A 14,049-nucleotide genomic window follows, 5' to 3' on the forward strand; every position below is an offset into this window, starting at 1 on the left:
TAAAGGCCCGGAGAAGTGTCAGTGCTTGTCCCATTTTACAGATGGGGAAACTGAGCTAGACAAGTGCAAGTACAGTCTTGACGCTCAGAGTCCTCTATTTCATTAAATATCCATGCCCCCCTATTGGACACTAATACTCAGTTTTGCTGGATAAGTTATTCCCGGTTGAAATCCTAGCTCCCTTTGCCTTCAGATATTCCAAGTCTTTGTTTCTTTGTAGGGTATGAACAACACCAAAAAGCTGCTAGATATTCTGTGATCCCAATGGTGGCTCCTCGGCACTTGAATTCTCTCTTTCTTCTCTGGCTGCTTGCAGGATGTTTTCTCTCACTTGGAAGCTCGGGATTTTGTCTGTGGTGTCCCTGGGAGTTTTCATCTTGGGATTTCTTTCAGGATGTGACTGGTAGATTTTTCCTACATAAACTTTTGCCCCTTGGTTCTCAGAGATCTAGATGGTTTAAAGATTTTATTTATTTTTTGGGTGAGGCTGCAAGGGTTAAGGACTTGCCCAAGGTCACACAGCTAGTAAGTATCCTGTGTCTTGAGTCTGGATTTGGACTCGGGTCATCCCGACTCCAGGGCCAGTGCTCTGTCTACTTTGCCGCCTAGCTAGCTGCCTCTTGTTTTAAGATTTCTTGAAATAGATTGTATAGCCTCTTTTTTCACTTATGGCGTTCAAATAGTCCACAATTAAAATTTTTTTCTCCTCAGTCTGTTTTCCAGGTTAGTTGTTTTTGCTATGAGGTATCTTACATTTTATTTTATTTTACAGTCTTTTAACTTTGTAAAAAAAACAAAACATTTCTTGCTGCCTTATGGAGACATTGGTTTCTATTTGGTACATTCCAATTTTCAGGTAGTTTGTTGCTTGGTCAAAGTTTCATACCTCTTGGGTCAAGCCGTCAGTTCCCTTTTCTAATTCTGTCTTCCCTAACTCTCATTCCCTCTACAGTTTTTGTCTTTAATACTCTCATTTTATTTATAAAAACACGTTTACATCTTTTTCTTAAACTCTTGCTTCATCTCTTCTGGGAATTATAGTTGAATTTGTGTCCAAGTTGTGTTTTTCTCTGGGGCTTTGGTTGTTGATGTTTTGGAGTTGTTTTCTTTTGTATTTGTGCCTTGAGCATCCCTGTCACCAAAAAGTAGCGCCTTATGGTGGAGCTCTCTTTTTTTTGTTTGCTCATTCTTCTGGTCTACTTCCTGATGCTGGAATGCGATGTTAGAGCTGGACTCTACTGTACTTCGGAGGAAACATCTGGGCTGGCTTCCTCACTGCTTTATTGGAATGTTGAGTATTGTTCTGTTCTGGGCTCTCAGGAACAGCTCAGGTTAGGGACCTATAAGTCTCTAGTGCTCCCAAATTGGTCTGAGCTCTGCAAGTTCCTGATCTGCCCACATCAGCCAGCTCCGAAGCTCTGCTGGCTCAGAGCGTAGGCCCCTTTTTGGTCTTGGTCACCTGCCCTAGCCATGCCTCTGCAGGCTTCAGATTGGGCTAGAAGCTGAACCTGAGAACCTTCCCTGTTCCTTGGGCTCTGAGTCCCACCACTGCTGTCACTTCTGAACTTGTTCTTCTCAGCCTCGGGCCTGTGGCCTCTCTACCCTGGAACGCCACCCCATGTGCAGGTTCCTGTGTTTGAACCACCACCTAGAACTGGCTAGTATATGAAAAAGCTGTCAGTTGGAACCTGTTCCTTCACCCAGTGCTGCCCTTATGTAGGTCAGAGACCCCCTCATTCCCCAGTGCTCAGTCTCTCCTGGGACTCCAGGGTGGTTTGTGCCCCACAGCTTCTTGCCAGACCCCGTAACCAGTGTGACTCCATCTCCATGCTCTGACATGTGGGGTTCTTCTTTCACGGAATGTTCACTTAGTGCCTACTGTGTCTGGAGTATTGAGCCAGGTCCCTTGGGGATACCAACATGGAAAAGATCCTGTTGTTACTTCTCTCTGAAATGTGTGCCTTAATCTGGGGACTAAGGGCCATTCACAGGGTTCCCCTGGAAGATAGACTATACAGACACACACCAGGAAAGGTTCTCCCTCCAGTTCCAGAGTTGGAAGAGATCTCCTGTGGCTACATAGAGAAGTGAAAGAAAGCTGTAGGGAGGGAGGGAGGGAGGAGGTAAGAGTGATGGGTGATGACTGGAAAGAAGTTTTGGGTAAAGGGCATTTAAGACAGAAAGAACATTCTGAGGAAAGGAAATGAGGGGAAATTGGGTCCTAGAATGTAGTCTAGATGGCTGGGGCATAGGTATGGAGGGAGATAATGGGATGGCTAGGAAGGAAGAGTTACTCTCTAAAGAGTTTGAAATGTATTCTGTAGGGGGTGGCTAGGTGGTACAGTGAATAAAGCAATGGCCCTGGAGTCAGGAGGACCTGAGTTTAAATCCTGTCTCAGATACTTAACACTTACTAGTCATGTGACCTTGGGCAAGTCACTTAACCCCAATCACCCAGCCTTCCCCCCTCCAAAGAAAAAATGCAAAATGTATACTGTAAGTATTTGGGAGCTGTTCAAGGTTTTTAAGTAAAGGAGACACCTGGATGTGAGTCCCAGCCCTGACATTTATTAGATATTTAACTTTGGGTAAATAATTTGCCTCTCTGAGCCTCAGTTTCTTCATCTATTTTTTATTTTTGAGCTAGAAGAAACTTTGGCAGTGCGATAGTCCAGTCTCTCATTTTAATTTTATTTGCATTTAATTTTTGTTTCATTTTTTCTCAATTGCATATAAACAAAACTTTTTAACATTTATTCCAAATTCTCTCCCTCCCTCACTCCCCTCCTTGAGAAGGCAAGCAATTTACCATGTTTCCCCGATAATAAGACCTATCCCGAAAATAAGCCCTCCCCTTACTGTGTAAGATTCCTCTAAAATAAGCCCTCCCCCGAAAATAAGCCCTATTGAGATTGCTACTGTAGTGAAGGTGATCCCCTGCGCTACACGCTACATTACGGTACCCTCTGTATGCACTGCCCCCCCCACCCCGTGAAACGCATGCCGCGCTCCGAGCTGCATCCAATCAGAGCTGCAGCAATGAGCGCGTCATCCTGTTCTTCCCCAGTGATTTGCTTATTGAATAAAGGTACATTTTTTTGTTCACATTTACCTGTTTATTAAAATTGCTGTCAATGTTCATTAAAATAAGCCCTCCCCTGAAAATAAGCCCTCTGGTGTTTTTCTGTCCAAAAAATTAATAAGACAGTGTCTTATTATCGGGGAAACACGGTAATATCAATTATATATGTACAGTCATGCAAAACATATCCATGTTAGCCATATTGCAAAAGAAAACATAGACCAAAAAACTCAAAAGTAATAAGGAAAGTTAAAAATAAGTGTGTTTCAATCTGTATTCAGACTCCACCAGTTCTTTCTGTGGACGTATATAGCATTTTCCATCATAAGTCCTTCAGAATTGTCTTAGATCATTATATTGCTGAGAATAGGTAAGTCATTCACAGTTGATTATCAGACAGTATTGCTGTTACTGTAAACATGTTCTCCTGGTTCTGCTCAGTTCACTTTGCATCAGTCCATATAAGTCTTCCTGGGTTTTTCTGAAAACATTTTGCTCATCATTTCTTATAGTACAATAGTATTCCATCACAATCATATACCACAACTTGTTCAACCACTCCCCATTGATGTCCATCCCCTCAATTTCCAATTCTTTGCCACCACAAAAAAAAACTGCTGTAAATATTTTTGTACGTATCGGTCCTTTTTCCTTTTTAAAAAAACCTCTTTGGGATACAGAACTAGTAGTGGTATTGCTGAATCAAAGGGTATGCAGAGTTTGATTGCCCTTTGGGCATAGTTCCAAATTGCTCTCCAGAATGGTTGGATCAGTTTACAACTCCACCAGAAGTGTATTAGTATCCCAATTTTCCCATATCCCCTCTAACATTTATCATTTTCCTTTTTTGTCAGATTAACCAAACTGATAGGTGTAAGGTGGTACCACAAAACTGTTTTAGTTTGCATTTCTCTAATCATTAGTGATTTAGGACATTTCTGTATGACTATAGATAACTATAGATAAATAGACCATTTATCAATTGGGGAGTGACCTTGTATTCTTAGAAATTTGACTCAGTTCTCTATATATCTGAGAAGTGAGACCTTTATCAAAGAAACTTGCTAGAAAACCTTTTTTTTACTAGTTTGCTGCTTTCCTTCTAGTCTCGGCTATATTGATTTTGTTTGTGCAAAACTTTTAAAATTTGAGATAATCAAAACTCTTCATTTTAAATCCTGCAGTGGTCTCTTTCTCTTGTTTGATCCTAAATTCTTCCCTTGTTCATAAATCTGGCAGGTAAACCATTTCATGCTCTCTTAGTTTGCTTATGATATCACCCTTTATACCTAAATCATGTACCCATTTGATCTTCTTTTGGCATGCGGTATGAGATGTTGGTCTAAACTTAGTTACTGCCAAACTGCTTTCCAGTTTTCCCAGCAGTTTTTGTCAGATAGTGAATTCTTGTCCCCAAATAGTGTATCTTTGGGTTACTAGATTGCTATGATCATTTACTACTGTGTATTATATACCTAATCTATTTTGTTGATCTACCACTCTGTTTCTTATCCCTACCCAAATTGTTTTGAGGATTATTGCTTTGTAATGTGGTTTGACAAATATTCAGTTATTATTGAATATTCCATTAATATTAATATTCCATCAATATTGATAACTGATATGAAGGGTGATATCATAAGCAAATTAAGGGAGCATGAAATAGTTTACCTGCCAGATCTATAAACAAGGGAATATTAGAGAAAATAAAGAAAGTAATGCCATAAGAAATGGTGAGAGGGATGGCGTTAGAGAAACCTGGAAGACTTGCGTGAACTGATTCACAGTGAAGAGAACTGAACTAGGAGAATAATAACATTGTTTAAAAAAACCACCATTGAAAAATTGACAAACTCTTTATTGTTCTGTGCCTCACCATGATGCCAGAGGGCTGACGATGAACGTGCCGCTGACAGAGGGGTGATGGACTGCGTGCAGAATGGTTTTAGACATGGCTACTCTGTAGATTTGTTTTGCTTGACTATGCTTGTTACAAGCATTTTTTTTTTTGTCCTTTTCAGTTGGGAGGAAAGGGAACTGGTTACAGTGTTGCTAAAATGGAGGAAAAGAGGGTCACGGAAGCATTTTTTAAAATGCACCAATGAGAGAGGCATGAGAGATGAAGTCCAGCAAGAAACAGAGAGAACAGCTTTCAAAGTAACACATTGAATTCATTATATAATTTAAAAAAATTTAAAAAAAAAGCAGACTGCAGAAGTGCATGGTTTCATATATAATCCTTTTTTACATTCTACTTTGTATATGGAAATACTGATTTTTAGGGCATTTAGGTTTGAAATGTTTAACTCACTGTCACATCTGTATATCCAGACTGCCTTTTGGCATGTGAATTATTTCCCACCGGAATCAGTATATTTAAGAGCTTGCACATGGTTGCACACACGTGTGCGCCTGCACAAGCTCTCTCTCTCTCTCACACATACACACACACACACAGCTCTCTTCAGAATCATTGACAGTGAGGCAGGAGTATGATGGGAAAAGGGGCCCTTAGCAGCTCCTAGTACCACAGACAGGTTTTGGGGGGATGAGGATGGAGAAAAGGGGATCGGATTTGTCGCTGAGGTTGTCATTAGTAAGTTTGAGAGGGCACTTTCAGTAGAGTGATGAGGGCAAATACTGTCTACCCCCCAAACCTGAGAATTGGAAATAACATCAACCCTCCTTCTACCTCACCAAGAATACCTGCAGCATCACTGGCAAGGGGCCTTCCCCTCTGCTTCTAGTGATGTTGGATGGTGAAGGAAAGAGGTGAGATGATGGCTTGGAGGAAGTGAGGGGGGACGGCGACTGGGAACTTGATTGTATTTGTAGAAGCAGAGGGCAAAAGGGAGAAGAGCCTTGTGAGGGATAATCTGCAGTGAAGTTTCCCCATTCTGAAAAATGAAACCCAGAGTGGCTTCAGCATCCACTAGGTGACCTTCCAGGAATCTGGGACTTAGAGCAATGGAGACCCTCCCCAGGCCACCGCAGCACAAGATATGCCAAAAAAAGGATAAAGCTGCCCTTCTGGCCTTGCATCGGACACCCACATGTTTCTGTGTCCTTTGTCTCCAAGACAGATTCCGTGCTTAGGCTGTGGGCTGGCCTCCCTACTAATGAGAGTGAAGGCCAGCTGGGGGGTTGGATTTCTGCATTAGAAGGTTATAGAACCATGGGCTTGCTTCTACCTGATGTACTCTCCCTGGCAGATGCCATTTGAGCGACAGGGGTAGAGTCCTTTCTCATGAGAAAGAATAAAGACCTTTTCTGATCTCAGACTCAGACTCTGAACTCTTTTATCCCACACAACCTGGAAGAAGGAAGGGGAATAATTGATGAAGGACCTTGGGTAGAACATGAGATCACAGGGCACATTTGGAGATTAGTCATAAAAAGGAGTAAAGAGGCTCCCTATGCCCACCCCCTTCTAAGACAGGAAGGAACAGAGGGTAAGAGAAGACAACATTTTAGTTGAATGAATGAAGGAAGCTTCTACTGGGTTCAGTGCTGGGGTACAAAGAGAAGTTAGAGAGCCTGCCTCTGCTCTCAAGGAGCTCGCATCCTGAAAGGGGAGACAACACCCAGGGGAGCTTTCAGCTGCAGATCAGGTGAAAAGGTTTCATGGTCTTTAGGGTGTCGAGTCTTCCTCATTGTCATTTCCACTGGAAAAAATAATGCCAAATTCTGATGTTGAAGCATTTTGCCAGTGCCAGGGACTGGATCCCAGAACTTTCCTTCCTGGGTCTCCGGGAGCTGCGGCTGGAGGGGTGGTGGTCAGGCTGCATCTTCCCATGGAAGATCCTAAACCCCATCAGGGTCTGCAAGGACCTGGGGGTGGTCACAGTGGCAATGATGATGGTCTCACCTGCCTGTCCTCCAGGGTCTGTGCTGTCTGTGCCCACCCTGAGAGTGGCCGTTGACTGGCCGAGAAGTAGAGGCCGCTCCTTAAGAGTAAAGCATGAGATGGGGTGGTGGGCTTGTCTGCAGAGGGTGAGGCTTGGGCAGGAGGAGAACCATGTGCAGGTGGAGATACCTAGGAGGGAAATGAGGTAGAGGAAAGATTGTGAGAGAGCCCAGAGGAAGCCAGACCACGGTACTCAGGAGAAGAGCCAGTTACCCTGCCTTCATGACTATGGGGATTTGCCCTGGGCTGTGGATTGGCAGTGACTCCAGAGGAGTGAGAACCAGACCTCACCTGAGGGTGTGGGCTATGGGGGTGATGTGGAGAGGGCAGGGTCACAGCGCTTGCTGTTGGGTCTTGGTTGGGTGGGGAGGCAGGCGAGTCCAGAAGGGTGCTAACGGGCTAGGAGAATAAGGGATGACAATGAGGGAGTGGGAGGGGGAAAGGGGAGGGAGGTGTCTGGGCTCTGGGTCCTTGAAGTTTCACCATACCAGTGAGGTCATGTGGGTAGGCAGGACTGTGAGCCAGGCACTTTCTCCTGGCAGGGTACTAGACATTGGGCGATGGGAGAGGGCAGCTAAGTGCATGGCCATGTGGACTTGCGAGAAGGGACCATGGAGAGATGACTGGGGGAGCAAGGACATGGCGGCGCTTTGGCCCTGCCTTTGAATGAGGAGCTGCCCCAGTGCAGATCCTGCCTCAGACACTCACTTCCCTGGCCATGGCTCTTTACCTTTCTGAGTCAGTTTTCTCATCTGTAAAATGCGGCTAAGCATGGGTTTGCAAATGTTAGAGTGCTACATAAATGCTGGCTATCGGTTATCATTTTAATCAGTGTGAATGTAGGAGGGGAGAGAGACAGAGCAGAGATGGGGTGGGGGGAGGAACTTAGGGGCTGCCTCTGACTTTGAAGCCCAGCCTCTCCATTTCTCTGTCTTGTTCAGTGTGGCCCGCTCCCGACACCCACCTTGGCTGGGGTTGGGTTTGCATTTTCCCCTGGGTTTGGCCCTTTGAAGTTCCCTGTCCTCTCCCCAGGCTCCAGGCCTGTTCCACATCCCTCATCTGCCATCCTTCTCCAGATGACTATGCTCTTAGCCTCCTGAGCTTCTGGCAGGGCTGCATGCAGCCTGCCCTCGTGTCTCCTACAGTGGGGGCTCAGACGCCTCTGGATTTACCAGCATGAGGATCCGAGTCAGTCTAGCGGGCTGTGTGTTTGTAGTTTTGTCCAGAGCTCCCTGGATGGTGTTTGTTTTCTGTGATTTGTGTTAGTCAATTCTGAAGTCAAATCAGGTTTGAACTCTGTGCTTCATACAAAAGGGATTTGTGGCCTGGGCCATGTTCTTCTAATGTTCTTTCAAAAACATTAATTTTCCAGAAAAGGAGAAGGAGTCTTCAAATCAGACAATATTTCTACTATATCCATCCTAAAAGATGTGCTTTCCAAAGAAGCGACAAAAAGGAAAATAAATCTCAACATAGCCTATGGTAAAAAAAAAATCAGCTACAGAATTGTGTAACAGGGCATTATTAAAGTAACATACTGACTTGTATCTGCATCTTCCCTTCCTTAGAGATCAACGAAGTATCTGTGAGTCACACATTAAGGCTGATCCACCCCAAACTGGAATACCAGCTGCTGTTGGCCAAGAAAGTGCAGCTAATCGATGCTTTAAAAGTAAGCGCAGTTTCCTGGGTCACTCAACCCTGTTAAGCCATTTTCCATAATCTTTCATTTAAGTGCCACATTTCTGATTTTACCTAAAGAATTATGTCCTTTTTTTTTTTTTCATTTGGGACATTTTTCAAAAAAAAAAAAAAAAAAAAATGTTATGTTGTACTGTAGCAGCCAGCTTATCTCTGGAATAGGAAAGAGAAGATTAAACTCTGGCTCATTATTTTTTAGCAAACCTAAAGAAATCCTTTTGTCAGTCTCAGAAATGTTTTATTGATCAAATTTTGTTATTCTGAATTGTCGCCTTACTCTAAGTGTGGAGTGGAGTTGTGGGTCAGAGGATTGTGGTGCTGGACATAGCAAGCTGACACTGGAAGCAGTAACACCTGGCTTCAGGTCCTGCCTCTGACCCATCAAGGTTGCTCAGAGAAGAGATTTCCTATTCCAAGGACATCACAGCTCTAGCCTCTGCCCCAATCCCCAAGGAGAACCAGGGCAGAGTTTGTCAGCCCACACGATCCTGAGCCTGCCCTCGCCACCACTCTCCAAAGCCAGGCTGCCAGGCTGTGTTTGGGGAGTCAGTGATGTGATTCCGAGCCTACAGTCCTTCTGAATGGATCATGCCAGGCCTTTGGGCCCTGGCTTCCATAGCTTTAAAATGAAGAGGCTGAACTTTGAAGTCCTATCCAGCTCTGATGATGGATGATGCTGTGACATTGTGGCCTTCTCTGATTTAAGGAGTAGAAAGTGGGATTCAGAAAGGAAGCAGGATGGCTTGGGTTTGAGGAGTAGGGAAAAGAGACTGGGAGGGGAAGGAGAGCTTGGCTTTGGTCAAGTCTATAGGTTTGATAAAGTGACGGCCGTCCATAGTCATTGTTTTGTAGACTAATTTGCCATGGACTAGTCCTTGGGCCAGTTCTTGGGAAATGCTGTACAGAAGGATGTGATCAGAATGCAAAGTTTGATGAAGAAATGCCAGATAGTTTTAAAATTTGCCCCAGTTTATAGTCTGGAAATAGCCTTCCTGAAGCTCATTTCTCTGCTGCTGTTGCTGCACAACAGGGGGCTTTACTAGGAGGGGCGAAGAGGCCACTTCTGAAGATTCCCTTCAAGCTCCTTGGGTTTGTGGACTAACTGGTGCCTTTGTTTTATTCCAATAAGGAACTGCAGGTTCACGAAGGAAACACTGACTTTCTGATCCCGGAGTATCGCTGTATTCTAGAAGAGGCAGACCGTTTACAGGAAGAGTACAAGAAACAGCCTGCACACCTGGAAAGACTTTACGGTCAGTCAGCCATGGTCACAGCACCTGGGGAGCCACGTGGGGTGGGGAAAGGTGGTCCCTAGTGTGACGAGTCCAAGCTGCCAGGGCTGCCTAGGACGCACTGGGAATGAATCGGCAGAAGTGCTAGTCTTTAGGGAAGACGGTGTGTGTGTGTGTGTGTGTGTGTGTGTGTGTGTGTATGTGTGTGTGTGTGTGTCTGTGTCTGTGTGTGTATGTCTGTGTGTTTGTGTGTTTTGTCCAGACCTGTGATTTCTCAGGAGATGAGGAAACTCACCCCTGCCCAAAGCCACTGGGAGGTTAGGTGGTTTGTCCATGGTCACACAGCCAGTCTGGGCCCCAGGTAATGTCAGAACCCAGGTTATCTCCACTCCAGCTACTCTGTTAGGGACTGTGGCATCTGGGATCTTCTTCTGGTACCATTGTTTGTAAAAGCTTCATGAGCCCAAGAAAACACTAGGGACTCCAAGGTGTTTTATTTATTTTCTTAAAATATGTGGGATTTAAATTTAAATTAAAAATTTAAATATAAATCCTGAAACTGTAAACACCTTGATTTAGATGTCTTAATGGTAAATATTTGCACTCAGAGTTTTTACTCTTTCAGCTAAATCAAAATGATGAATGCCCTCTTTCAGGACCAGCCTGACACTTTTAGGTCCCCAGGCCCTGAGAGAGAAGATCTTGTCTGTGCCCACAGAGTAAGGGTCAGAGGAGGCACATGACCTCTGCTCTTCTGTACCAAGCCTAGCACCCAGTCCACTACAGGGGAAGGCTGGCACTTTGTAAATTTGAATTAAACTTCCTATTTATTCAGATTCCTAAATTAGAATTTTTCTGTGTTTGGATTTCACCTGTGCTCTGCACCATTGGCTAATACTGCACAGTAGCCTTTTTGAGTGGTTAGTTCCCATTTCACTTTGCCTTCTGGGAGAGGATTTAGGACAGGCTCAGAAACATTTTGTGCAAGGGAGAATGTTTTTTTTTTTTTTGACGTGATCTCTATACAAAGAGAGACAATTGCATGCCATACCAGATTGAGAACTAGCCTCAGAGCCAGGAAAACTTGTATACCAGTCTTGCCATGGAACCCTGGGCAGGTCACTTAACTCTTCAGTGCTCGAGGCTCCTTTCTAAGTAGGCCTTGCAGAGAAGGTGCTGCCTGCATTGGTAGGGAGTGTTTCTTCACCTGGGAGTTAACCTAAGCCAATAAAATCTTCCCAGGGAAAACACGTCATGTGACTGCAGAGTAATGAGCAGATCCGAGGAAGGCATGATGATGCCGGCCTTGTCATCGTATCCCTGGGCTCCTGACAATGATTGGAACCCAGCGGGCTCTTAATAAGCCCTTCTCAGTGCCTCCTTCATGGGCGGCAGCAGTGACTTCGTCCTGCCCTTGTGAGGACAGGCTGCCTTGATGCTGAAGCCAGCTGGAGGGGATAGCCCATGACCTTCTGGTTTGTAAATGCAGCCACAAAGTAAAAATACAACCTGACCAAACAAGCTGGAAACCAGGGTTTTCAAGGGTATATTTGCAGATGTGGTTAAGATCAGGGGTTGTCTGCGTTGTGGCAAAATAACTAGTCAATTCCATTTTCAAAAAATTATCCTGACTAGTTATTAGTATTGTATAAACAAAACTACCATTCATTTGCTTGTCTCTGCCCCTTATTAAAGTCGTTATAATGGTGAATTAGATCCTGAAACTTTGATACCCTAGAACAGTGGGGCTCCTCTGTCCCCACCTCTCTCCAAGGGCTGAGCAGCTGTGGAGGTGGGGCAGGTGCAGGCTGAGCTGCTGAGAGGTCTGTGGAAGCTGGAGGGTCTCAGCACCTGACCCTGCCAGAGACCATCAGAGTGTGGCAGTGAACGGCTCAGGGATGAGTCAGGACAAGAGGCAGCAGCAGCTGTCTGAGAGGCCCAGGGGCATATGGGCCCATCTGAGCAGCTGCTGGGAGCCCCCAGGCCCAGACAGCTGGTGGGAGGTAGGAAGGAGCACCTGCCACGGTTTGGCACTGGGCAGAAGCAGAGCAGTCCCTGCCGTCTAGGACTCGATGGGGACAGTGTGTCGAGGTGTACAGGATGACTGGATGGTGGGGCAGCAGCCTTGGGGACCTCAGAGGAGGGCCAGTGGGGAGGCCAGGGGGAGGTCGCTGAGGTGGCGGCTGGTGCCTCTGTGCTGCCAGCTCTGATGGCCTTTCTTCAGTCCTTATTGGACAGGCTGTCCCTCCCTCCTTTCTCCATCTCCTTTGCTGGGTCTTCCCCCAGGTCATGGGCACTAATCATGGGCGGCCCACAGGCCTCTGTCCTGAGCCCTGTCCTCTTCTCCCTCTTGGTCACCTCCTGAGCTCCGTGACTCAGAGTTCCAGTGCTGATGATTCCCCAGCCCTCCCCCTCTCTGCCCATCTCCAGTGTCTCACCACTTCTGTGGGACATCTGAAACTCAGCATGCACCAGACCGAGCTCATTTTCTTTTTCCCAGCCTGCCTTCCTCCTGCTTTTCCTCCTCCCCCTTCTCTTATTGTGGAGGGCACCACCATCCTCCAGTCATCCTCCCTCCGTCTGTATCCAGTCCATTGGCTTGAGCTCCTGTCCCTTGTCTCCCCTTCTCTCCTCTGACACTGCTGTCCCCCTGGGGCAGGCCCTCCTTAGTTCACCTCTGGCCTACTTTTGTGACCTTGTGGGTCTGCCTGCCTCAAGCCTCCTCCATTCATTCGCCAGTGAACTTCCTAAAATGCAGCTCTGATCACAGCACTCTGTGATTGGGAAATTCCAGTGGCCTACCTAGCAGTCACCTCTGTGACTGAATATGAAATGTTCAGAGACCACTGTCCTAGAACTTGGATTTCTTATACTCAATATTTTTAAAAACAGTGACTGACCCTTTTGTGATTTCAATGATGAAATCACAAGTTTGGACAAAAGAAAGGTGAGACCCTAAAAAAAGGCCCTTTTGAGTAGCTCTCTGTTCAAAGAATACTTTGGCTTTGAGAACCGGTGTCCTTGTTTCCTGAAAGCTACTGGCTGAAAAGGAACATTTCTCTTTCAGGCATGATCACGGACCTCTTCATTGATAAGTTTAAATTTAAAGGCACCAACGTGAAGACCAAAGTTCCTCTTCTGCTGGAGATTCTGGACAGTTACGACCAAAATGCCCTGATTGCTTTCTTTGATGCCGCTTGAAATACAAAGTGCGCGCCAAGCATGGAGACAGCCCAGTCTGTGAAGGATATTTTTCAAGTGTCCCAGATTAGATTTGTAACATTTTTAGTGGTTTGGACTCTATCTCAAATGTATCATTTGAACGTTGTTCTGACATTTTTCAAGAAATTGTAATTTTTGTTAGACGGTTCTTTAAATATATATTTTTATTTTCAGCCTAAAAGAAAAGCTAGAGGTGATTTACTGACATCCCCTTCCTTGAATGTTGGTATTTGGGAAGCAGCTATGGCGGGAGAATTGCTTTTGTGGCTTCAAACATGCTTTCCCACGTATTCCCATTTGATCCTTAAATATCCCCAAAGGGGACAATGAGGGGCCCGACTGGCACGGGGACAGACATCGGGAGCCGGCCTCCTTTCACCGATGGGGATCTGCTGCGGATCACACGAGCCCCGGGGTTCTGACACCTGATCCGCAGTCTCTCCTCTCTCAGACCCAGTTAGGAACGGGCCAGGGGGTTCTGATGACCCACGCGTGACACGCGGACCCGGCCGTGCCAGCCGTGGAGACGACTCGGGGCGCCCCGGGATGCGCTTGGAGGACACGCGCTCCAGGACCCGACGCTCTGTATTCCTTTTCAGTGAACATCGCTGTATTTACGTTCACGGGGACTCAGCAAAGATGACTCCGGGTAAACGAGCCGTCCCTTGCGCCAACAGACAATGCCCAGCGCTGGGCATCAGCCCCCGGGGGCGCTTGGGACACACGCGCCCGGGCTGGGCAGAAGCAGGGTACCCCCTCCGGGCTCCGGGCTAGCCTGGGGACCCCGCGGGGCCGACCCCGGCACCCTCTGCCCTCTCCCAGCGGGGCCGGCTCGGGCAAATGTAATCTCGGCGCCGGGGTGCCCGGCCCGGTGTCAGCCTCGCCTTCGCCCGGGGTCCCCGCTC

The 14,049-nt window shown here is 46.2% G+C and overlaps 1 protein-coding gene across 2 annotated transcripts in view; it reads left to right on the forward strand.

The window, feature by feature from the left end:
• The window catches only part of BBS7 (Bardet-Biedl syndrome 7), a 50,630-nt gene extending 37,300 nt beyond the window's left edge, over positions 1–13,330 (forward strand). For both annotated transcript variants that reach the window (XM_069104879.1, XM_069104880.1), the window contains exons 16-19: positions 8,362–8,471; positions 8,558–8,661; positions 9,820–9,943; positions 12,990–13,330. In XM_069104879.1, the coding sequence (XP_068960980.1) occupies positions 8,362–8,471; positions 8,558–8,661; positions 9,820–9,943; positions 12,990–13,123 (472 nt within the window). In that variant the 3' untranslated portion in view covers positions 13,124–13,330. The remainder of the gene's footprint in view (positions 1–8,361; positions 8,472–8,557; positions 8,662–9,819; positions 9,944–12,989) is intronic.
• The last annotated feature ends 719 nt before the right edge of the window (positions 13,331–14,049 follow it).

The sequence above is a fragment of the Petaurus breviceps genome, unplaced genomic scaffold (assembly GCF_028583685.1).
Source record: "Petaurus breviceps papuanus isolate PSGF00001 unplaced genomic scaffold, PetGlider_PUasm1.0 689, whole genome shotgun sequence".
NCBI lineage: Eukaryota > Metazoa > Chordata > Mammalia > Diprotodontia > Petauridae > Petaurus > Petaurus breviceps.